Source organism: Erpetoichthys calabaricus, chromosome 9 (genome assembly GCF_900747795.2).
Source record: "Erpetoichthys calabaricus chromosome 9, fErpCal1.3, whole genome shotgun sequence".
Classification (NCBI taxonomy): Eukaryota; Metazoa; Chordata; class Cladistia; order Polypteriformes; family Polypteridae; genus Erpetoichthys; species Erpetoichthys calabaricus.
In genome coordinates, this window is record NC_041402.2 from 118,190,994 (window position 1) to 118,215,300 (window position 24,307).

Sequence of the window (24,307 nt, forward strand, 5' to 3'; positions counted from 1 at the left end):
CTTTGTAAAGCTGGAATGAAATATGTGGCCAGTCCGAAACGGATCCTTGCTTAATAAGTGGGTCTCCTACAAAAATACTATTTTAGCATTTAGACCTGTTAGAAAGTATTACCTCACCTCTCTCTTTAATTCGTGATTCAGACCTTTAACATTCCAGCTCACAAAGTTAACTGTTCGGTCATGGAAACATTCTGAACTTTTGTTGTCAATTTGTAGTCTTAACTGAAAATAAGACAGCTTTGGCCTTAATTTCCAATTTCTCCAGGAGTTATTGCCTGAAGCCTATTGTTACGTTGGCTCTTATAATTATTAGGATTAAAAGGATAGATTAGAGATAGCTTGCTGTCTTTCTCTTCCCCCCAGTACCCCCACGTGAGGCTGAACCACACTTCACAAAGTCCCAGTTCTCAGACATACCTAGAGACACAGCAAGTCCAAAACAAAACAAGCCCCCCAGCAGCGGCATATGAGGATTAAAATTGATATATCTATTGACAATACAATCCAAATACTATAAGCATTAAATGTGATCTTAAACAATCTTGAGATAGTAAACCCAGGAAATGATGTTAAAAAACAGCCCTGGATAAACATAGTAAGCCCTAATACAAATAAACCAAGTAAAATAACAGTCTCCATTAAAAAAAAGAAGAAAAAAAAAAACGTTTTTACACATACAGTCTTATGAAAAAGTTTGGGAACCCCCATCAGCCTGCATAATAATTTACTCTACTTTCAACAAAAAAGATAACAGTGGTATGTCTTTCATTTCTTAGGAACATCCGAGTACTGGGGTGTTTTCCGAACAAAGATTTTTAGTGAAGCAGTATTTAGTTGTATGAAATTAAATCAAATGTGAAGAACTGGCTCTGCAAAAACTTGGGTCCCCTTGTAATTTTGCTGATATGAATGCATGTATCTGCTCAATGCTGATTACTTGCAACACCAAATTGGTTGGAGTAGCTCGTTAAGCCTTGAACTTCATAGACAGGTGTATCCAATCATGAGAAAAGGTATTTAAGGTGGTCAATATTGCAAGTTGTGCTTCCCTTTGATTCTCCTCTGAAGAATGACAGCATGGGATCCTCAAAGCAACTCTCAAAAGATCTGAAAACAAAGATTGTTCAGTATCATGGTTTAGGGGAAGGCTACAAAAAGCTATCTCAGAGGTTTAAACTGTCAGTTTCAACTGTAAGGAATGTAATCAGGAGATGGAAGGCCACAGGCACAGTTGCTGTTAAATCCAGGTCTGGCAGGCCAAGAAAAGTACAGGAGCGGCATATGCGCAGGATTGTGAGAATGGTTACAGACAACCCACAGATCACCGCCAAAGACCTGCAAGAACATCTTGCTGCAGATGGTTTATCTGTACATCATTCTACAATTCAGCGCAATTTGCACAAAGAACATCTGTATGGCAGGGTGATGAGAAAGAAGCCCTTTCTGCACTCATGCCACAAACAGAGTCGCTTGTTGTATGCAAATGCTTATTTAGACAAGCCAGATTCATTTTGGAACAAAGTGCTTTGGACTGATGACACAAAAATTGAGTTATTTGGTCATAACAAAAAGCGCTTTGCATGGCGGAAGAACAACACCGCATTCCAAGAAAACACCTGCTACCTACTGTCAAATTTGGTGGAGGTTCCATCATGCTGTGGGGCTGTGTGGCTAGTTCAGGGACTGGGGCCCTTGTTAAAGTCGAGGGTCAGATGAATTCAACCCAATATCAACAAATTCTTCAGGATAATGTTCAAGCATCAGTCACAAAGTTGAAGTTACGCAGGTGTTGGATATTCCAACAAGACAATGACCCAAAACACAGTTCGAAATCTACAAAAGCATTCATGCAGAGGGATAAGTACAATGTTCTTGAACGGCCGTCACAGTCCCCTGACTTGAATATCATCAAAAATCTATGGGATGATTTGAAGCAGGCTGTCCATGCTCAGCAGGCATCAAATTTAACTGAACTGGAGAGATTTTGAATGGAAGAACGGTCAAAAATACCTCCATCCAGAATCCAGACACTCATCAAAGGCTATAGAAGGTGTTGAAAAGGTGTTATATTTGCAAGAGGAGGCTCAACAAAGTATTGATGTAATATCTCTGTTGGGGTGCACAAATTTATGCACCTGTCTAATTTTGTTATGATGCATATTTTCTGTTAATCCAATAAACTAAATGTCACTGCTGAAATACTACTGTTTCCATAAGGCATGTCATATATTAAAAGGAAGTTGCTACTTTGAAAGCTCAGCCAATGATAAACAAAAATCCAAAGAATTAAGAGGGGTTCCCAAACTTTTTCATATGACTGTACATACATATACGCATATAATTTTTGTTAAATCATAATCAAAATGTGGCAGAGAAGGGAAAATGATGTATAATTACGAAACCAGTATCACTGCAAGCGGATCAAACAGCCAGTAAGATCTTCTTTGCCATGCTATGGCAGGATGCAACTCACGATCATATTTTCAAAAAAGTGTCAGGATCAGTTTTCTTAGCTGTTTTTCTGCTTCCTCCATAGAGGTAAAGATTTAGTGCTTGCCTTGAATGTCCACGTTCAGTTTGGCAGGATACAAGAGGCTGTATCTGATCTCGGCTTTCAATAAGCGCTGTTTAATGCTGTAAAAAGCGGCACATTTAGCAGCTGTTGAGGGTGAGAAATCAGGGAAAATACGAATGTGGTTATTTTTAAATATCATCTCTTGTTTCTGCCTGAGAAGTTAACATTATATGTAATTTAGATTGTAATTTTTTGAAACGCATGATAAGAGTCCTAGGTTTAGAGGTATTTGATCCCCGTCTGATTCTAAGTCCTCTCCAATTATTTTAGAGAATAGTTCAGCTACAAATTTCACTGGGTTTGGACTTTCACGATTCTCAGGGAGACCTTCGATTCTAATATTATTCCTTCTGTATCCATCTTCCAGTGCAGCAAGTCTGTCTCCAAGTATCTTGTATTCGGAATTTGTAGCCGTTGCTTTCCATCAGCGGTAGATGCCAGTTGTTCAGCTATTTCAATTCAAGTCGTGAACATTGCTTAACATCTTCCAACTGAGCGCCAAGTGCTCTCAGTTTATTCTCAAACCTAGACGTATTTTGCTGAACTTGTTCCTCAATTTTTTCTAGCATACCTTTGAAGGCTCCCTCAAAGCAATTATTTACACGTTTCTCCTGATCTTTAATATCCTGCAGCAGCTTCTAGTTTGTCTTGTGTATGTCCTTTATTTCTTTCCTTATGTCATTTATATCATTTTTCCTTATATCATTTATTTCCTTCCTTATATCATTTATCTCTTTCTTTAAATCTTTCTTGAGCTCCTATATGTCATTGGCCATTGCGGCGATCATTAACTTCAGTTCAGATAGATCGTATTGGTCTTCGTGCTCCGCAAGTGAAGTGGCAAGCCCAGTTAAAGCCGATGCTCCCAGCTCACGAGGAGTAGATGACAATGCGGAAGGCAAGGACATTTTCAGTTTCAATGAATCTTCTGGAATCGCCGAGCTATCATGTCCTGAATCACTTGTACATTCACTCCCACTTTCACTCTCGGCTGGAGATGATGCAGCGGCGCCAGGTCCCAAGAAGTCTGTGCTTTCGCCTGTCTGTTCCAGGTCAGTCTCTGAAAGGCCACACCTTGAACTTGGACTTGATGCCTGTCTAGGTATAGATGAAGCTTTAGCTTTCTTTTCCGTTTCTTTCTGAGCCCCTCTCCAGCCACTCATGTTTACATATGCTTGCATATACTGTAATAGAACCTCCTTCTGTTGGGTAAATACAGGATACCTCGGGATGATTAAAAAAAATAACACCACTGCTAATGGAGTTCTGCTTCAGACGTCCATCTCCCGTAACGAACGAGACCAAATCCCTCATTTTAACAATTATGGAATTCAGATGTAATCTTAAATGTGATGAATACCCATAAGGGGGTAGGAGGAAAACGGGCCTCGGTCAGCAGATCTGTGATGGTTATAACGGACCATGGACTCGCCTGCTTCATTTTTTTTTTTGAATACTACTAAGGGGAGTTTACTTTTATTTCTTTTTCTTTGTTGTCAGCTACTCATATCTCAATTATGGGGGTAACAGACTATATATTGCCATTACCTGTTTATGTTAATTATTGAAATTCATTTTTGTTTTACATTTTATTAAACATGATAGGTGTTCATGTATGTAAATATGGCAGTGTTTTGTATTTTATTGTTATCATATCACAGATTTAAATATATGGAATCACTCTGTGCCAGTATTCAGTAAAAAGCGCTATAAAATAATAATCTGAACTCTGTTGACATTAAACTTGGCAGATAATTACACCTTTTCATATCAAACACTGATTACAAACCAACACTAGCCTATTCAGTGTATTCTTCAGATTTCTGTTGTAAAGTTGCCTGACAAATCATAACGCCTCCATTCTATTGGAAATTATCTCTTCTGTTTTTGAGGAAAGCAATGCTGCCTCATGCCTCAATAGCTTCAGACCACCACAAAAAAACAAGCCAAAATTTCAATTTTATATTGTTCTATGATACCGCAATGCTGAATGTTTTTGCTTGGTTTGGCACCCACCCTCTCAAGAATAACAAGAAAAGTTGCTGAGTTCAGCCAAAGCAATATGTCAGTTCTGATCTCTTTGACTTTACCATAACTGTGGTTTAATATAAATAGTGACACTCCATGCACATATGACCTAAATAAACAATGAAGACATTAAAGCAATACTGATGGATTAACCGTACCGTTTTCAGTTTGAGGTTTTCTGCTGCAGATTCATTAAATGAGACCCCTTTGAGAAAGTGGCACCCAATCTGTACAGGGACTGTAGGCAGTTCACAATGAATGGGTTGAGAAATAGTTTGCATTCGCCCAGCCTGCTGAGCTTCTGCCTCACTGCAGCAACCCTGTAAAATATAAAATCATGACAGGTTACATTTATTAGTAGCAATAGCCATTTGAATTAATATTCTGCTACATACAAAACAATACTAGAGAATAAATGGTATGATGAATGGCTTGATTTTATATTTTATATTCTGGAAATTGTATTCAAATTTCTTGTGAGTGTTAATTTGCATTGATAATTTGCAGAACCATTTCAATAACTGCAGGGGGAGGTAATGTAGTGGAAGACAGCATTTGCTATTCTTTTCTATGTTAATTTACTCATCCATTTCAGGCATCACACAAACTCACTAAAAAGACAGCAATGTTTCAGAAGAAAAAAAAAATCATTTATTCAAAATGAGAAACACTAACCGCAAACTTTCAGATGATTAGAGTATAAAACAGCAGCGATAAACTTTGTTTCACATTAATATTTACATTTTGGTCAAAAGTTTTTGACTGTCCACTTAATCAATACTCATGCCCAACATATCTCCTTTATTGTCTTTTTCTGTTATTATGCTTTTTTAGTGGGTGGATTTGGATGAAGACTCAAAATAATAAGCCTGCTAAAATGTGAAAAAATTACTCTAGAAACAGCAATCAGCTGCTGTTAGGCTCTATACAACGTCACTGGCTGTAACTGTTGATTATCTGTTTTAAATACAGTATATTATGTAAAATCATTATGAAAGTTTTGATGGTAACGAGATTATTGAAGCATGGACAAGACTGATTCTACATACACTAACATGTTTATGGTGCACAACTCATTTTGCTCTGCTCAAAATATTTTCAGATGATGTATTCTGGATGTTTACAGTCTTATATTTTGTTACAAGGCTCCTTTACTGGGTTTTCTAAAACAATTTTCAAATGGCATTGCTAGTGATAAGGTGCAAACCAGCCTACACACCTTGGCTTCAGGTCACTACAAGTAGGAGGGTCATCAGGTACAAAAATACTGTACAGTATATTAGAATGGAACAGGTGGGTCAATGTGCAAAAGGTTGAAATCTCAAAATTTGATCAAAATACTTTTTTGAATAACTTCACTTCTTAATATTAATGCTAATCAGAATATTTTCAGTGTATTTGTAAACTTTGATTTCCACTGAACAGAATTGTAAAGTGCTAAAGTATATAACATGATTTGTGAAAGACCATTGTTTGTTTAAAACTCAAATACTACTTAGTGTCACATATTTATTCAAAACTGATGTATTTTATTTTTTCTTAAAAAGAATATGGCTGTATTACTATGCTTTTATCTATGATACTGGAAGTAACCAATATCTTTCTAGTGATACAGAGACATAACTTTACAAAAACTAAAAATAATGGCTACTAAACACATTCTAAAACTGAAGATCATGAGTCAAAAAAGCAGCATATATAACTGTGAACGTCAAGCATTCATATTATTGCAAATATCCCCCAAAGACTCTGCATTTTTACTCCTAAAGACATGCAGTTTGTTTCATGGGTGACTGTAAACTGCTCCGGAATAAGTGATGGTATAGAGCACCATGTAATGGACTGGCTGACATCCAGGACTGGTTCCTGTATCACACCCACTGTTGCTTTGTACCTTGTCCTACAAAAGTGGGTACAAAAGAGTGAATGACTAGAAATAGTTAGCTGATGTTACCATTAATTTTAAAATACATTTTTTAAAAGGGATGTAGGGTTGGTAAAGCTCAAAAAAGTGTTACAAAATGTTTCTTTATACTGACAACACATACAGAAAAGGGACTGAAAATGTTACATTGGGAACATTTAAGTGCAGAGGAGAGGAGTGCAAAGATCAGCAACCAAGTGTACCAAAGGTATTAAGGACTTGTTGTACTGTGATATACTCAAAAAATTAAACCTGCTTAGTCTTGAGCAGAGAAGACTGCATTGGGACCTAATTTAGGTTTTCAAAATTCTGTAAGGCATTGATAAAGTAGACCCAACAGAATTGTTTCAGATTCAGTGTGAATCATGTACTCAAAGACACCAGTGAAAATTAGGGGGAAATGGGAAATGCTTTTAGGACTGAAGCCAGAAAGTACTTTTTATGTAGAGTTGTGGCAATTTATAGCAAACTACTGAGACATGTAGTTGAAGCAGATACATTGACAACCTTTAAGAAGTACCTGAATGAAACATCTGAACAACTTAGCTATAAGCTAAACAAATGATCTTGATGGACTGAATGGTCTCCTGCTTTGTCAAATTTCCTATGTACTTGTGTAAATCACAACTGATATATATTTTTGTAATATCTGTGGAGTACGAATTGGTGAGATGTTTTGCCTATTGGCCTTCTCTTGTCAAACTGATTGCCAAGTTCATATGGTAGTTTCTGAGATAAACACTAAAAATAAGAAAATTTTTACACAATGCAAAAAATGTAGATCAATAAGAAGCACAGCAGATGTGCACATTTTTGCAGTAATATCACATGCAATTTAGGTGAGAGGGTGTAATTTGACCTAACAATAGCCAGAACACAGTGCCTTTCAAAGGACTGCAGGAAATCTCCCACCTTTACATAAACTGGCTTTAAGCTTTAAGAAAAAATGAAATGTACATTTAAGTGTATACTGTAATTACAAAACTGGGACTTTAAATACACACAGAAACATATTAAACATGGTTTTGCCATTATAAGGCTGGTGGGAAAAGGGGTCATAGTTGGGGTACATACCTGCAAAGTGGCTTCAACAGCTTTGGGATTCAAGTGGAAACCGGCCTTCAATGCGTATTCACTGTGTCCCAAACTTTCTAAGGCGGCTCTGTATGCCTGAAATAAAAAGAATGGGAGAAGGTGTTAATGGCTGAATTCCATTTTATTGGATTTTCAGTATTTTGTCCTCAGATACCTTGCAGAGTTTATTTTAGCAAGAAATAATGTATTTTAAATAATAAACATACTCAACAAAGGTAACAATTAAAAAAGCTGACAAAGTGTTTCATTTCATTTGATACCACCTGTTCTGACACTCAAACATAATAGTGTGTGTTTTTTTTTTTTAAACACACTCTATATTAATGAGTGTGAATGATCATTTGGGAGTTACATTGATAATTAATTATTAAAAGTGATTCTGTTTACACTTTGTTTCAGATATATTTTGATGATGCTAGAGCTTAAATTATAAATAATTATTAACCTAAAAATGAAAGTAAGAATTACACAGCTTATTAAGGTTACCAAGTTTGAGTCAGTTGGTCAAACATGCCATGAGATTTGGGTGGGGGATATGGTTTTGTGTTATTTGCAAAGAGTGATCAATTGGAAAGAAGAATCGCTTGTGTGCTGGCACCACAATAAAACGATCTGTTGGAACCTGAGTTCATCCAAAAGTACCAGCTGACAATGGTACCTGGTTGACTTTTGCAATTTCTTAAAAGGAAATTTTAGCCCCTTTCTTCATATTTATGCAAAATATTCAAAAATCACTGTGGCAACATCACTGACCTAATTATTGTGAATTTTAGTTGGATTTTAGTTAATCTGTATCTTTCTCTTCAATCACTTTTGTCCACCTCTGCCTAATCATGACTTAAATGGAAGTCCACATTGGAAGAGCATTTACTTTCACTCTGTGCTCTTTTTGTGACACGATAATTGAGTAAATTACTCAGTTTAAAAGTGCTGCCACTAGAGTCTTTAATGTATAATTTACTTGCATATATATATGTGGGGGTGGGGATGGTTAACTGCTGTGCTGCACGAGTTCTCATTCTTAGTTTAAGTGGTGAGTTGTTCATCAAGTCAGTTAATGAAAATTACATCTGGCTCTTGTCTCTCATTAATCTTTGTGCAAGAATTTACTCTAAAAATAATAGGCTATGGTAAATGCTTTATATTTTAGAAGCCAGTCAGTAATCTGTGTATGTGGAGAAAAAATGACATGCAAAATTACTGATTGATTTCTACATAAAAATTGTGCATCACTACTACCTAATTTAAATTATAAATTAGTATCAGCTTCCTAAATTTAATATTACATCTGATGGCCCAGAAGAAAAATTGCATTAAATATCAAAAAAAAAAAAGAAATCAACAAACAAAATTCTCAGTAATGACCTGGAGAGCATTGTCAATCTTCACATTTAGTTCCTTCAGCTGGTGGTCAGGAATAGTTGTATTCTGAGAACAAAAAAGCTGCTGCACTTCAATGCCAGAAAGGCAGCCATCACGTCCTCTCTCACGAAGTCGGGAAGTGGCCTTGGGGATAGAAAGACAAAAGACGTGGTCAAAATGAGGAAGTGGAACATCTGCCCTCGGCCATTTGAATAAACTTACATACAACACATGTGGGCAAGCATCAAAGGAATGGTTGTTGATATTTTTGATGGAAAAGAAATATGAAGCTAAATTACTTCTCTTTTATGAAAAAAAGCTGTCATATTTAGACTTCTAAACATTAAAGAAATATTGATAACTAGCTAAGTAAGAAAGGATATTCACTATAGACAAAATCATTTATGGCACAAAATGCAGTTAAACTGAGTACACACTATATCTGACACTAACACACTTTAATGACATATTTTGCAGTTTTATTTGATTCAGTGTTATTTTCGGTAAGTCCTTTGTATCTAAAAATATACAACATGATTATTACAGTAATTTCAATCTTTCCATAGTGAGGAAAAACTCTTTGTCATTTCATAAACGATAATGTCCCTGGTTCACCATGTCAAATTCCATTTGTGAATTGGCACATCAATGCCTTGCACGCAACCATACATTGACAACATTTTTTAATAGTCGCTGCTCCTCACAACTACTGTTTATAACCAACATGATTAATAAAAATGCAGCTTTGAATACATGCATTGTATGAACTCGGTAGTAAGAAAAAACAAATCAGAGTGACTAAGAAAGAAAATCAAGTTGAGCCATCCATCTATTCACCTCACAAATGTCACCTCTGGATAACATGCTGCTTGAAGTATTACCTGATTTTTCTTCTAATGACCTGTTCCTTTGCACTGGGTGTATGTTCATCCTCTCTTATGGCAAACTGATGCAGTGGCTTTAGACGGAGAAGCTACTATAATACACTGAGGAGCCTGCAACACCTGAATGCTATTCCTGTATCAAGGGCATATGAAGACCACTAACAGTCAACAGATACAGGGACCAAAGCCATAACAATATTTACGCTGGAGAAAATTACTTTATAGTCATTTACTTTAACATCTACTACGCTAAACATTGCGTTTTTTAATGTCTTTTTGAAAATTACTGCATTTTTGTTGAACAAGTAACACTTTTCCCAAACCCAACTAAGGATTTAGAGTTCAGAGAAACCAAGATCCATCTGTGACTGAAAACCATGACATACGGACGTCTTATTTGCAAACGAAGGAGAAGCAGCTGAGAGTTTTGTACTCTGTTGTGTTGACAGTTGTGGTGGATGGCCAGGGCCATTACCAGGCTGGGGTGCCTATATAATGGAAGGACAGGAGTACAGAATGTGCACAGGGCATTATTTCTCCCACAGCACTAAATGGCAGAACCCTTTATTGCAGTACTTAATGCCACACCCAGAAGTGCTGCAGGAAGCAGATTACGGGACACCTGGAGCACTTCCAGATACTCTATAAAAGAAGCTGCTTCACTCCATTTGGGAAGCCAGAGTCAGAAGGAAGGGAGACGAAGTTGGCCAGGAGTGGAGGCGAAAGGAAGACAAAGAAGAGGAGAATGAGAGAAGAAAGTGCTGTGTTCTGTGCTAAAGTGTTTATTGTACTTACTGTACTGTTCTGAGCAGGTGGGGGAAAAAAGGAAAAATGTTTCCAACAAAAAATGTTTTAAAAAACGTGTGCTGAACTTGTGTCCTGCATTTGTATGTGTCTGGTTTGGGGAGCTGTGTGGCCCCTGCAGGTCACACAGTTAATTAAAAAATACATTTTGCTTCTAAAAACTTTGTGTTTTGGTTGCCACTAAGGTGCTCTGTGGAAATTTTTACAGCTTTTTTTCACCTTGAAAATTATTTTTTTTAATTTTTTTCACTACACAGGAACAAACGCAGGAGAGTTTGGGGAAGTGTTTGGATAAGTTACTTGTATTTCAAAGTCAAAGTGAACTTCATTGTCATCTCAACCATATACAAGTATACAGATAGACGAAATTGTGAAGTTTTGTTATTTTTATTCAGAATAAAGTTGATGTGACAGGCCAGTAAGTAGCAGTAGCTGACACCAGCATCTCTGTAAGTAAATAACCAGTGTCATAGTGGGGAAAAAAAAGGGGTGGACGCTGTCTAGCATTAAGACGATGAATTGCCACAAGTGGCTGTAGGATTATTAAGAATAAGAATGAGCAACACATGGCAGGAACAGGAGTTTTACTGAATTGTCAGGATGGGTTTAGAAGAGGGAGGTCATGTTTTACCGACATGCTTTAATTCTATGAGGAGGCAACAAAATGATATGATCAAAATGGGGTATATGATATTATTCATCTCGACTTTTAGAGCTCATTTGATAAGGTGGCACATGAAAAGTAGGGCATCAAACTAAAAGAAGTGGGAGATCTGGGAGATGTTTGTAGATACGTGCAAAATTGGTTCATAACAGGATACAGGGGGTTATGGTGCGAGGAACCCTATCAGAATTGGCTGACATTAAGAGTGGTGTTCCATAGGGGTCGCTGCTATTTTTAATATATATATATATATATGATTTGGATAGGAATATAAGTAACAAGCTGGTTAAGTTTGCAGATGACACCCGACTAGGTGGACTGGCAGTCTATAATCTGTTGAATCATTACAGAGGGACATGAACAGCATTAGAGGCTTGGACAGTTTTGTGGCGGATGAAATTTAATATAAGTAAATGTAAAGTATTACATGTTGGAAGTAAAAGTGTTAGGTTTGAATACATAATGGGAGGTCCGAAAATCGAAACAACACCTTATGAGAAGGATTTATGAGTCATAGTGCACTCAACACTATCAAATACCAGGTAGTGTTCAGAAGCCATTAAGAAGGCAACAGAATGTTAGGGTTATATAACACGATGTGTAGACTACAAGTCCAAAGAGCTTATGCTCAAGCTTTATAATGCACTGGTGAGGTCTCATCAGGAGTACTTTGGTCACCAGGCTACAAAAGTCCAGAGAAGAGACAGCTAGGCTGATTCCAGGGCTACAGGGGATGAATTATGAGGAAAGTTTAAGCAAAAGAAGATTAATGAGGAGACACGATTTAAGAGTTTGAAATTATGAAGGGAATTCGTACAGTGGATCTTGACTTGAAATGAGTTCAACAAGAACATGGGGACACATTTGGAAACTTGTTAAGGGTAAATTTTGCACAAACATTAGGAGGCTTTTCTTTACATAAAGAACCATAGATACATGGAGTAAGTTACCAAGTAGTGCGGTACACAGTAGGATTTAGGGACTTAAAACTAGACTTGGTGTTATTTTAGAAGGATTAAGTGGATAGGAACAACAAGCTTTGTTGGGATGAATAGCCTGTTCTCATCTAGATTGTTCTAATGTGGCACAAGGCAGTAAGTAACCCCAAAGCTGACATCAATCAATCATAGAGTATAGTCACATATGAAGTCACAAACACTCCAAGCAAATTCAGAGTCACCAATGAAATTAACACACACATGTCTGGGATGAGAGGGGAAAACTGAAGTACATAAAAAAAACACTCGGCAAAGAGTGAAAGTACAAAGAACATCCAAACAACCACTATGCCACAAATGAAACTTAAGTCCATTTAGCAGTAAAGTAAGAGCGCAAACCACATTATTAACGCTGCCCTCTACTGAGCGCAAATGACATTATTAATGCTGCACTCTATTGACTAAAATTACTTATATAAACATCTTTAAAATGTTAACACAACTAAATTGAATTACTAATTGCTGAAATTTTAATTAAAATTGACCTATATACAAATGATGCCCTAACTTATAGTTTTTTTTTTTTTTTATAAAACTGTGCCATTGGTCAGTACACAACTAAGACAAAAACATATGCATTGTGTTGAACACTACAACAGATGCTCACTACATTCACAATGAGTTGTATGAAATACCTCGTCTTAAATTGGATCTGAAATCACTGTCATTATGTTATTTTTTAATCATTGTGCAATTTTATTGTTTTGCTAATTGTTCTCATTAAGGCAGCTGACAGTTATGAATGGTAGATCATAGAAAAGAATACAGGATACATTGTTAATTAACTGCTACGTAAATACAATACTCTGCATTATGGCTACAATGGGTGCTTTTTCATCTGATATTTTACAAACAACAAAATTCTTCATTATTCAGTACTTGGTAAGGTTGTAACCTGAAATGTTTGATTTAATTTTCTGCTCTGTTAATGCTATACTAGGATGGATATCAAGATTGCCCATCTCTTATTATCTCAATTCTATGTCATTCAAAAAAGGCCTTTTCTAATTAAACTAATGTTTTTTCCAATACCAAGAATGTTAATTTTTTTTAATCTTATTTTGAAATCAAATAGTGACTCATTTATTTTAAAACATTTCCATAAGGATTTTAATTGATTCTGACAAACATCGTTGTTTCCTAAAACATAATATGAAACATTGTCGCAAACAAAGACATAGGTATTACACGAACTGGCACTTTTCTGGATTGTAATATTACAACAGTCACATTATTTCTTCCCTGTACAAAGCAAACTTTTGATAATGTTAACCATTTCAGTCCTCCACATAACCAGTAAGTGAAGTACCCCATGCTCAGTAGAGGTGCAGTAAATTCTTTTGGGGAATTTGATTAGTCTACTGAAATGCAAAGGCTCCCAAGATGGCGCCACTGACTTAAACCACATTTTCCACCAAATTTGACTTTTCTGCATAACAGCAGATGTTATTATGTGGACACTTATTGTATATTATTTGCTGCAAAATGTATAACCTATTTTTGTTAGGCAAGTTGAACAAATCAAAATTCTTCAAAAACTAACTTTAGTTTGTGATTTTGGAAAAAAACATTACAATACCAGTGGGTTAACAGCCAGTAGCAATAAGTAACAGCTTAAGAATTCCTTAAACTGTATTCAAATGAAATCGTGCAGTAATCAAAAATGAATTTTCAACTATGTAACATATAAGTAAACAAAAACAAACTTACCAGTGGAAAGGAATATCTTATAATATAACTTTGGACCATTAAAAAACAAGGCACAGCATTCCATCATAATTACAACCCAAGGATTCAGCTATTCCAGCCTTATTACTTAAATACAGCCTTTGTGTAAAACACCATTCTGCGTGTGCAAATTTACTAGCCAAAATGAAAACCAGCCACGAGAAGCTGTAAACTGCAACCACAGAGCTTAGAATGAGTACTATCATAATACTCTGTGTACATAACAAAGGTAAATAATACACTTTGTCTAAAAATAGGATATGACATATAAAGGGTATTTAGAGTAGAAGTGGTTTCTCTTTGTTCAAGAAGATCATTTGGATTGGGGTTCCTATATTCAGCCATGGCGGGATGAAGATTTTATTCCAAAAATGTTCTGAACTTGTTGCTGATGAACATGCCATTTAATTAGATGGCATGCTCCGGACTCCTTGTCTTTGAAGTCAGAAACATTGACAAGTATATATGATTTACTTTTCTTAGAAACAATAACAAAACTTCTAGTATGTAATAGTAGATTCATTTCTTAATCCATTCTCCACATTATTCCTTTCTAAATTTTATTCAATTACAGTACATGAAAGTAAAAATGGTTATAAAACTTGCTGCTGTAATATTAGCACCCTAGCAAATTATAACTGACTGTTAATCACCAGTTGGCTAAAGGGAATAAATAGTGAACAAAAAAAGAAACAAAACTTTTGTAGAACGATGTAACTTTGATAAAGGCTGAGACTGCAAGCGTCTTTCACAATTTCCTACACAAGTAAAATCAACACTACTGATAATTTTATAACCATGACATTCATCAAATTTTATGACATGCTGTTTTGACAGTTATAACTATCTCCTAATTAAGCAAATGGTTTCAATAAAAATCTATATACCCCCAGTTTTATGATGGAGCCCTTAGTTTAGTTTAAACAGTCATTTAATCACAGCAGATATTAGTTTTTTGTTGTTGAGGGAATTAATTGCTTTGTAAGGACAAAGACACTGAAGAAGCCCAGTGAAAGGAACACGACCTGGTAGCCTCTATCACCAAACTGTTATACAGGACAGGAATACTTGAATTACCTAGGAGGCCTACATAATTTAAATATGCTGTATGACTGGCAGCAAACACTTCCATGTACCTTTCAAGCAGTTTATTAAAGAATAAAAATTTACAATACTCTTGCAGCTAGTTCTAAATTCTATTACAACTATTTATCAGATCCATCAAGTTCAGCTCATGGGCAGTAACCATCACTGGATGGGATGCCACTCACAAAACCAGAGCACCTGGAGAAAAACTCTCATCTACAAATAGAGAATGTGCAGACTTCACACAGACTTTGACTAGGCCAGATTTCAAACTTAGGACACTGGAGCTATGAACCACTATGCCACCTTGCTACACATGCATACACACACCTACAGTATGTACAAGAATTATCTATATGTCTATCTATATTAAACACACATGTACATTTTTTTACATACAGCAATGGTGCAGTGGGTACCACTGCCACCTTACATACCCAGGTTCCTATATGTCTGTATCCATTTTCCTCAAGGTATGCTGGGTTTCTTCCCACATTTGTGTTTGTTAGCTGACCTGTCCACTTTTAAATGGTCCCATATGAATATATGCATGAATAGACTCTGTGATGCAGGAGTCTAAAAGTTGCTTAAGTATTATTGCCAAATCATTAGGGAGCAATGCTCCTTTATCTTATCTTCGCATCCAGTTTTCCTAGTGAGGGGCGAGGTGGCAGCCCAGACGTCCCTGTCCTCAGCTACAGATTCCAGCTCTTCAGGCATTCCCAAGATTGTTGACAGATATAATCCCTCCAGGATGTTCTGGGTCTGCCGCAGGGTCTCTGTTGTCCACCCTGGCCATCGGACCTTACTCCTTATTATGTTAACTAAGGTTGTCTTATTTTAATTTCTTTTTTGTCTTTTATTCTTCTTTTCTTCATTATGTAAAGCACTTTGAGCTACTTTTTGTATGAAAATGTGCTATATAAATAAATGTTGTTGTTGTTGTTGTTGTTCAATGGGATGTGCAAAGAGCAACTCTAGGGGGTTTTCCCAAGGGGCATTCTTATGGCATGCCCGGACCACCTCAAATGGCTCTTCTAAATCCAGTGGAGCAGTGACTCAACTCTGAGGCTCTCCCGAATCACTCAGCTTCTCAACCTGTCACAGATTATCAGCCCAGCACCCTGAAAAGAAATCCCATTTCTGTCTACTTGTACTCATGATCTCATTCTTTCAGTCACTACCCACATCTCATGACCACAGGTGAGGACAGGGAATTAGATCAACTGATAAACCAAGAGCTTTGTCTTTAGACTTCACTCCCACTTCACCACCACAGACTGGTACAGCTCCCAAAAAACAACTGCCTCCCCTCAAATCCACTTGTTGTTCTTACATTCCCTTTTTCTGTCACTTATGAACAATGAGATACTTGACTAAGGGCAGTTGTAAGGGCCTGTGCAATTTAGTGATGCTAGGTTGTCTGGAGCTTTGTGCTTCTGGTAGGGTCTACCTCAGTGAGCAGATTTGAAGTGAAATGTCAGAGAAAGAACAATTCACAATGACCCTCATGAAAGTACTTATAAAAAACTGTATCCTGCCCAGGATAGGATTACCAAGACCCAGTTATTGAGGTTGGTTTATACGTGACATTTGGTAGCATGTGCCTGGTGATGTGGTAACTCATATAACCCAGCTGGCTTTAGCCTGAAATGGCGATGTAGAGTCATCTTGAGTGCTCACTGCCTGCAACACAAGGGTTGAGGGTTGGGTACGCTTGCAGTTTAGTGGCAGGGACCGACAGGAAGATGGACTAGACTCTGGCAATGAAGACTGGCTTTGCGAACTTGGAAGAACCAAAAGTGTGGAATGTGATTTATTCAAAAGTAAACTCATTACTACTTTATATGATGTTTTAATTGACATAATTCACAAAGTGTGATTCAGGCAGCCACACAGTGATGGCGTGATACACTTCGTCAAGCATGCAATTTACTGTATACACCACACATGGCAATAAATCAGAAATAAACAGATTACACTACATTTTTTTTTTAATCAATGGCCTTGTGTTTTTGAACAAGCAAACATTGCTGTCCCCCTGTATATCACTATTAAGTTCACAACACCAAACAACTAGCTTTAAACAGTTTTTGAAGCAAGTTTTCTAATGTACTAATAAAAATACACAAAAAAAGCAAATTAAGTGATGGTGCTAGGCCACGATGGGAAAAAATTAACCACAATTTTTCCTATAGCTGATGCTGTTTTTCAGAATATGAAAGAGAACTGCGGAGGACAGCACTTTTGAGTGATAATTAGTAACTTGTATGGTTTTTGTGTTGGTAGGTATTTATTCAAACCCACTGTATAATGAAGATGCACCAATAATGAGCTTTGAAGCCAATGCAGCATCAAGATTTTTTTTTTTTTTAACAAATTTTAGCTTTGAAGGAAGCAACTTCGGCGTCCTCCATTCTAGATACTTTCCTATGTAAATATACACACACACACACACAATATATATAGTACATATACACTGTATATACAACATACATATGCAAATACATAATACACACAGTATACACAGATTTGCATATTAGCCTTTGGTAAAGATATTAAAAAAACTTAAGATTACTCCTTGATGTAATGTTTGCATCCTTGTTATTTGTCAAGTGAAATATCAAGATGGACAGTTAAACAATAAATAATAGAGTAATTGAAAGTAAAGTTTTTCTCCTTTTGTTGTGGCATAGTTGCATAATCACTGTGGTCCAAAGAAAATTTTGAAAACAAAAAGTTTAAACCCCTAATCTTGGACTCCTGCAATCTGAGAATCTTTGACAGCCTGTTTCTCCCAAAAAAAAAGAAAGAGCAGAGTGAACAAGCTCCACCGCCCCACCAAGAAAATGATCTAGAAGAGTAGGAATGCAAACATAAATACACAAGGGTATTCTGGTCCGAGTAAAAGCTAGTAATGTTTGTAAAAATAGAGACTGCACATACCTCTGTAGCACCTTTCCATGACCTTAAAGCCTCCTCCAGCTCAGGCAAGGAATTTGTGTTGGAGTTGTCTGCTCTCACAGTGTTTTTTCTCTCCTGAGCCTGGGCCAAGACCTCAGAGAAGCACGACTGTGCCACAGGTTGGACTTTCTGTAGAGCCTGGGACAGGAACTGGAAATGTACCTGCATCACTGTCAAAAAACACCGGCCTAGCACCTAGAATAGACAGGTGAGAGAAAAAAAGAATGCCAAAAATGTTATAATTAGCCACAAACTATCAATTCAAACCTCAAAATACAAATAAAACAAAAAGAAATGGATTTAGACCCCAGCCATTTTCAGTCATTTCAGCAAAGCGATACCAAACCATTAAAAATTTAAACTGACACCATGATAATAGGAGTACATTAATAAAATTTAATGCAACATGTCATACTCATTGTGTGACAATTAGTATCATAGCTATACCACAAGTGGGTGACCTAATGCACAGAAAGATATAAATTGATATGAGTTAGCTGGAATCATTTTTTGTATTTTTCAAGATTTTTTTGAGAATCTAATTAATGAAGAAGTTGGCATTATATTTTTACACCTTATCTCATGATAAACACCATACCAATGTTCATGACCATCATAGCAAACTTTACACAGTAAGTACAGGGTATATGATTGCTTACATTGCTGGCAAAGGGGCATAAGGTATATTAAAAATGGAATGGAACTTTCAAGGGTCTTACAGAGGCCACATAGAGAATGAGATGCACACACTATCATTTTAAAAGCTTATCTATATGCCACTGTGAACAGGCTGTCATGACACAGGGTGCCCAGTAAAGTCAATACTCTAAAAATACTGAATGAAAAAGACCATGAGGGTCTGTTAAGAAACCAACCCAAAATGCATTAGCAGAGAAGCACCAGTCTAAGCCACTTCGCGTCTCTGCTGCACGCATTGTGAAGAGGGGGACTGAACGCACGCTAAGGAGATGTGGTTGCTTCTCCGAAACCCCCTCTTAAACGGTGATACAATGGGAAACAAATATTTTTTTTCCCTCCTCTTTGCTCGATCAGTTGCTGGCTTGCTGCTGCTGCTGCCGTGCTGCATGATCTGCATGTCGCGCAGCGCTTTGAACATTTAAAAGCCTGTACAGCAGCTGTCCTTTTGTCTCACTGCCCATTAAAGTGTCTCTGAGAAAATCACGTCTCATCTCATCTCCTTTCAAGCTTTCCAAGATTTTATTTATAATAGAGAGACTGTAATGTGATACACTTTTCAGGTTTATACATTTTTGGTCCAAGGTTACAGGAACAAAAGTATCCTGTCTGAAATTAAAAGCTAAATGACAATTATTACTAAATTGACATTCTACATTTACAAAGATGCACCAGTCAAGTTGCAATTCTGTACATCTTACTGCACAATTATGCCAACATAATTAATGTACTGTGTGTAGTTTTTACTTGTATGCTTACAGAATGCAAGAATTGGTTAACAGTGATAAATACCAGCATGCATTGCTTCAGGTGTCTGATTGGTTTTTACTTTGGCAATATGAAAGGTTTACATTTCTAAGAACAGGAGTTAATCTTCCCATTGTTACTTTATATTATACTGTTTATGAAAAAGTATTTCAAAAAACATAACAAAAATTGAAAGTAAATAACAATAGGTATATTGTTTAAAGTAAGTATGCACTTTTCTGCATTATGCTTTAGGTTTTAATGATTAGTTCCCTTTCACATAACATCCACTTAAGTGATTCTTTTTTATTAGGATATGACTGCTAACTTCCATTGACCCATTCCACCAACACCTATTTATAGCATCTTATTTTGGATAAGTCAATCATTGCAGCAATATACATGAAAGCAGAATCTCTGAAAGAAATGTGAAATGCATTGCAGTGTTTATTCAAACTCAGGCTCTCGAACTCGGAAGAACTTGTTTTTTTTTAGATGTTTATAAATCAGTCCAGAAATCTTTGAAGTATAGAAGGCTGATCATGCACGTAGCAGAAAAAACATTCTACTGTACCCCAGGTAGACTTATGGGTGTCCAGACTTCAAAGATCACTACGTTTAACAATCAATCAATAAAATTAAAGTTGTGTGTAGATTTTTTTTTCTCCAAGAGCTTCTGTTTTCTTCCCACATTCCAAAGACATGTGTGTTAAATAACTGGCAACTTCAGAGGCCAGAGATGTGGGAGTGTGGGCATGAGTGGGAACTGTGCCTTGTGATGGACTGTGTTAAGATGATCTCCAAGGGTTATATTCATTTATTTGTGATTTTAACCGATTTTTAGTACAAACAGAGCATAGCTCACGCTGGTAGGGGATGTGCATAGGAGTATGTACGCAACTTTAAAAGAGAATAACTGTTCGGTTAGCACATTAATCAGCAACAACCAACTATGAGTCAGGACAAGCATGATGAAAAGGAAGTAGAGTTTCTTGAAAAGCTTTATTTGAAATAAAAGTAGGGAGTGACCGCGGATGCGAGAGGTAACAGAGAGGGAGATAAAGAGGCTCAGAGTTGTGGCAGAAATCAAGTCTGCTGAGTGGTGGAGCAGACCTGATAGAGAGAGGCCACAGGAGCTTGTGGGAGGAATAAAGCACGGCAGCTTTGTGCAAAGGGCAAGACATTCTGGGAAGCTGTGAAGACCCATGGAGGGCACACTTCCTGACAAATGTGGGTTACCAATGGAGATGGCAGCTTGTTATTTGCATAGTAGACCAGGATGCATCAGCCTGTGTCCTAAATGTACATAATAAAATGAATGACAACATTCCTGTCAACCTTTGAAACTTTGCACATATTTATAGGCTTTAATTATTTATTGCACCCATGGGCACTGCCTGGTTTTAAGGCACAGTTTTATGGGTTCATTTATTTATCCAGTGATCTGAGACAAAGGTTGGACTCCTTCAGTACTGCTGGTTTGACTTTGCATCAAATGAGTGGTGGTTCATGGAGTCCCAAATGAGGCAAATCATCTACATTGTGAGGGAGCATTAGTTACAGCACAATTTCCAGAGGGTAATGCGGCTCGCAGGATCCACATTTCTGAGGTCCTCAGCGGCAGAACTAGAAAAAGGGGACACTAACGTAACACCCCATGTCTGCCCCTTGGGGGTTGCAAACCCAGGATTCCAAGTTGTTTCGTTGTGTGGTGGATGCGGCTACTCACTGTACCAGAGCATGCTTCCCAACCTGTCCTGACCCGATTTATTTATTACATTATTTACTGAGTTGTGGAAATGCACTGTTTACACATTCTGAACATTTTTGTTTTCATTAACTGCCATTCTTCTGAACAAAAATAAGTCTTGTTTGTCTGGTCACTCGCCCTGGTTCATCCTCAGTCATGACTATCGATTTTCAGGAATTAAGGGTTATGCCCAAGACTGTGGGCACCTGGGCATCACAAGACCAGGCACCTCAGCCAGGGTTGGTTCCTGTTTATGGCATCTTGTTCCTTCCCAGAGATCTGGGGCTTCCTGCAAATCTGAACTAGGGTTAGGAAATTGTTGGATAAACAAAGAAGAAGATTTGCGTATTTGTACTACATTACATAACAGCAAACTGCACAAACCTTATGTAAATGAGAGGTGATCAAAAAGTACTGTGCCCGACTTGAAGAGACACAACAGTAAAACCAAACAAGTTAGATTTTTTTTTTTAAACATAACCCCTTTATTTTTGCCTTGTTTGAGCTATCAGTTGTCTGTGCCCGACTTAATGCATTCACCATTTGGTAATCACACCAGGCCTGAAGAATAGTGTGGATGTAGCATCTATTTTCACAGTGTGGTCTAGAAAACTGCAGTGTGGATGGAAGCATCATGTTAATCAAAAGGGCAATGGATGACCGTACTCCTCCTCATTCTATGTTTTCCTGGCTAACTGCCACAAAGCCAAAGCAAATCGACATATTACTGACTAGTTATATAGGCCTATATGGACTACACCATCAATGCTATTTATAAAAGCATTTTAATTTCTTTGGTTTTGAAGAATCACCATGCTTCTATTGTTTCAGTTGTTGACTGGAGTCTGAATCTGAGTGATGCATACAAGAATCATGTTCCAGTTATGAAATACTTTTTAAAATTTCTTCCAGTCCAAATTCATCACTTCAGGAGTTTCCTTAGAAGACTTTAATGTGGTGATGCTTCATTTCAGAAGTCAAAATTCTGGGAACCCAGTGTGCACAGGTCTTCCACTTTTTGGACTGCTCATGAAAAATGGATTCAGCCGAGCCCAAATAATTCCTTTAGCATCTGCTATTTCATTTATTATTTTAAATTTCGGACCAACAGCGCTCAGAGTTTATCTTTAATTCAATTGCGTTACATTCTTGTGTTACATAATCATATTTCCAGCAATACCTGCTAATTAGAGGAGAATGCCTTATTAAAAGTACGAAATAAAAAATATGTAAGGGACTAATTAACACAGATAATTTTTTAAAAGATTAGCTGTTAAGGGACAAAGGAGACAGAACATGTAAATGATGCTGTTTTGCAACACATATTCCCATGAGCAGAATTGTGGCTTGGTGTATAGCAGTGCTTCTCAAACTCAGTCCCGAGGACCCACTGTGGCTGCAGGTTTTTGTTCCAACCAGCTTCTGTTTCTAATTGGACTCCTGAGCTAATCAAGTGAACTGTTATTTCCTAGGTTCTGTGTTTTGGGAAATAATAGAAATTAGAAAACTAAGCTTGGTTAAATATATATCTACTAAAAAAAAAATCTTGCAACGAGACGTGATCTTTGGAAGAGAGATCTTTTGAAGAGAGACAGAGAGACACTTTCACGTCCCGCGAAAGGAACAAGTCACGTCATACTTACAACCTTTGGAAGCAAGTCCCGTGATACACATGCAGAGCAGGTTAGAGATAATGGAAGTAGGAAATTTCCAAAGTCTCAAAAAATGAGAGTAAAGATCACATTAGCGCAAACAAATGGAAAATATTACTCGGTGAAATAACGGAACAGCGAAAAGAGATCGCATAGTGTTTGAGGATGTCTGGGGGACAAGAGAGACAAGGCAGTAAGACAAAAGGACAGGTGCTTTTAAACATTCGAAACTCAGTATGAAATGCAGATCACGCCGCGTACCACTGGCGGGGCTGGAGGAAGGGGTTGGTGAGTGAATTGCAGATGAAAGCCAGCAGCTGATCGAGCAAAAAGCAGGTACAATAATAAAAAAAAAATGTATTTGTTTCCCATTGTATCACTGTTTAAGAGGGGTTTCAGAGGAGCGGCCGTGTTTCCTTGGGGTGTGTTCAGCCCCCCTCTTCACAACAGTGTGTAATGCTGGTGGGGGTGGTGGTGGTGGTGGGGATATGGGGTTGGCGAGTGAAGCGAGCAGGGGACAAAGCCCCTAGTATATATATTAAAATGTACCAAACAGTTATATGGGAATAATGTGTTTTTTTTTTCTTTTTAACAATATTTTCATCTTGATTTTCATTCTAATTTTCCAGGTGTTCTAATTGCTTAATGAATCCAGTATTTACTAATTAGTGGGTCTGACGCTAAAGTATCTTCTTTGTTTATTTATCTGGTTTGTACAATGCTATATACTGTATACGCTGCCGTTCTTTATTATATTCTGTAAGTGCCTTGAGCATGGGAAAGGCACTATATAAATAAAATGTATTATTATTATTATTATTATTATTAAAGTAGCTGCAGCTTTTGATTATTCAGTGTGGTTTGCCAAAGTGTCTGCTCTGCTCATTTTTAATTGTCATTAATAAGACACAATGAAGGGGGAAAACTGTACTGAGAAAGGGCAAAATATAATGAAATCCACAAAAGAGATTTAAGCATTTAAATCTATAGCAAAAACAAAAATATTTCTAAACATCTTATAAATGTAAAAATCATGCTGCAGTGCTTTTCTGAATGTAGAATAAGAGAAAATAACACCAGCTAATTAAATGAGATCAGTGTCATCAGTTGTCACTGATTATGAACCTGGTAAGATTAAAAACCTGTAGCCACAGTGGGTCCCCAGGACAGAGTTTGGGAAGCACTGGTGTATAGCATTTCTGACCCATAACTATTAAGAGACCAGAGTACCGCCCATTCACTGTCTGTCTATAGTTACAGCAATTTTCCCAGATTTTGTGGGTGTTTTTTTTTTTTTTTTTTTTTTTTTTTAACTCTGGGAAATCAGGTTCTCTATTTGTATTCCAAAAA

General features: G+C 37.0%; 1 protein-coding gene across 1 annotated transcript in view; it reads right to left on the reverse strand.

Annotated features, from left to right (window-relative positions):
* LOC114658065 (granule associated Rac and RHOG effector protein 1-like) overlaps nucleotides 1–24,307 on the reverse strand; it is a 214,812-nt gene that overhangs the window by 49,048 nt on the left and 141,457 nt on the right. The window contains exons 3-6 of the mRNA XM_028810093.2: nucleotides 18,095–18,307; nucleotides 8,988–9,128; nucleotides 7,602–7,697; nucleotides 4,762–4,923 (exon numbers count right to left, since the gene is read on the reverse strand). Of these exons, the coding sequence (XP_028665926.2) occupies nucleotides 4,762–4,923; nucleotides 7,602–7,697; nucleotides 8,988–9,128; nucleotides 18,095–18,307 (612 nt within the window). The remainder of the gene's footprint in view (nucleotides 1–4,761; nucleotides 4,924–7,601; nucleotides 7,698–8,987; nucleotides 9,129–18,094; nucleotides 18,308–24,307) is intronic.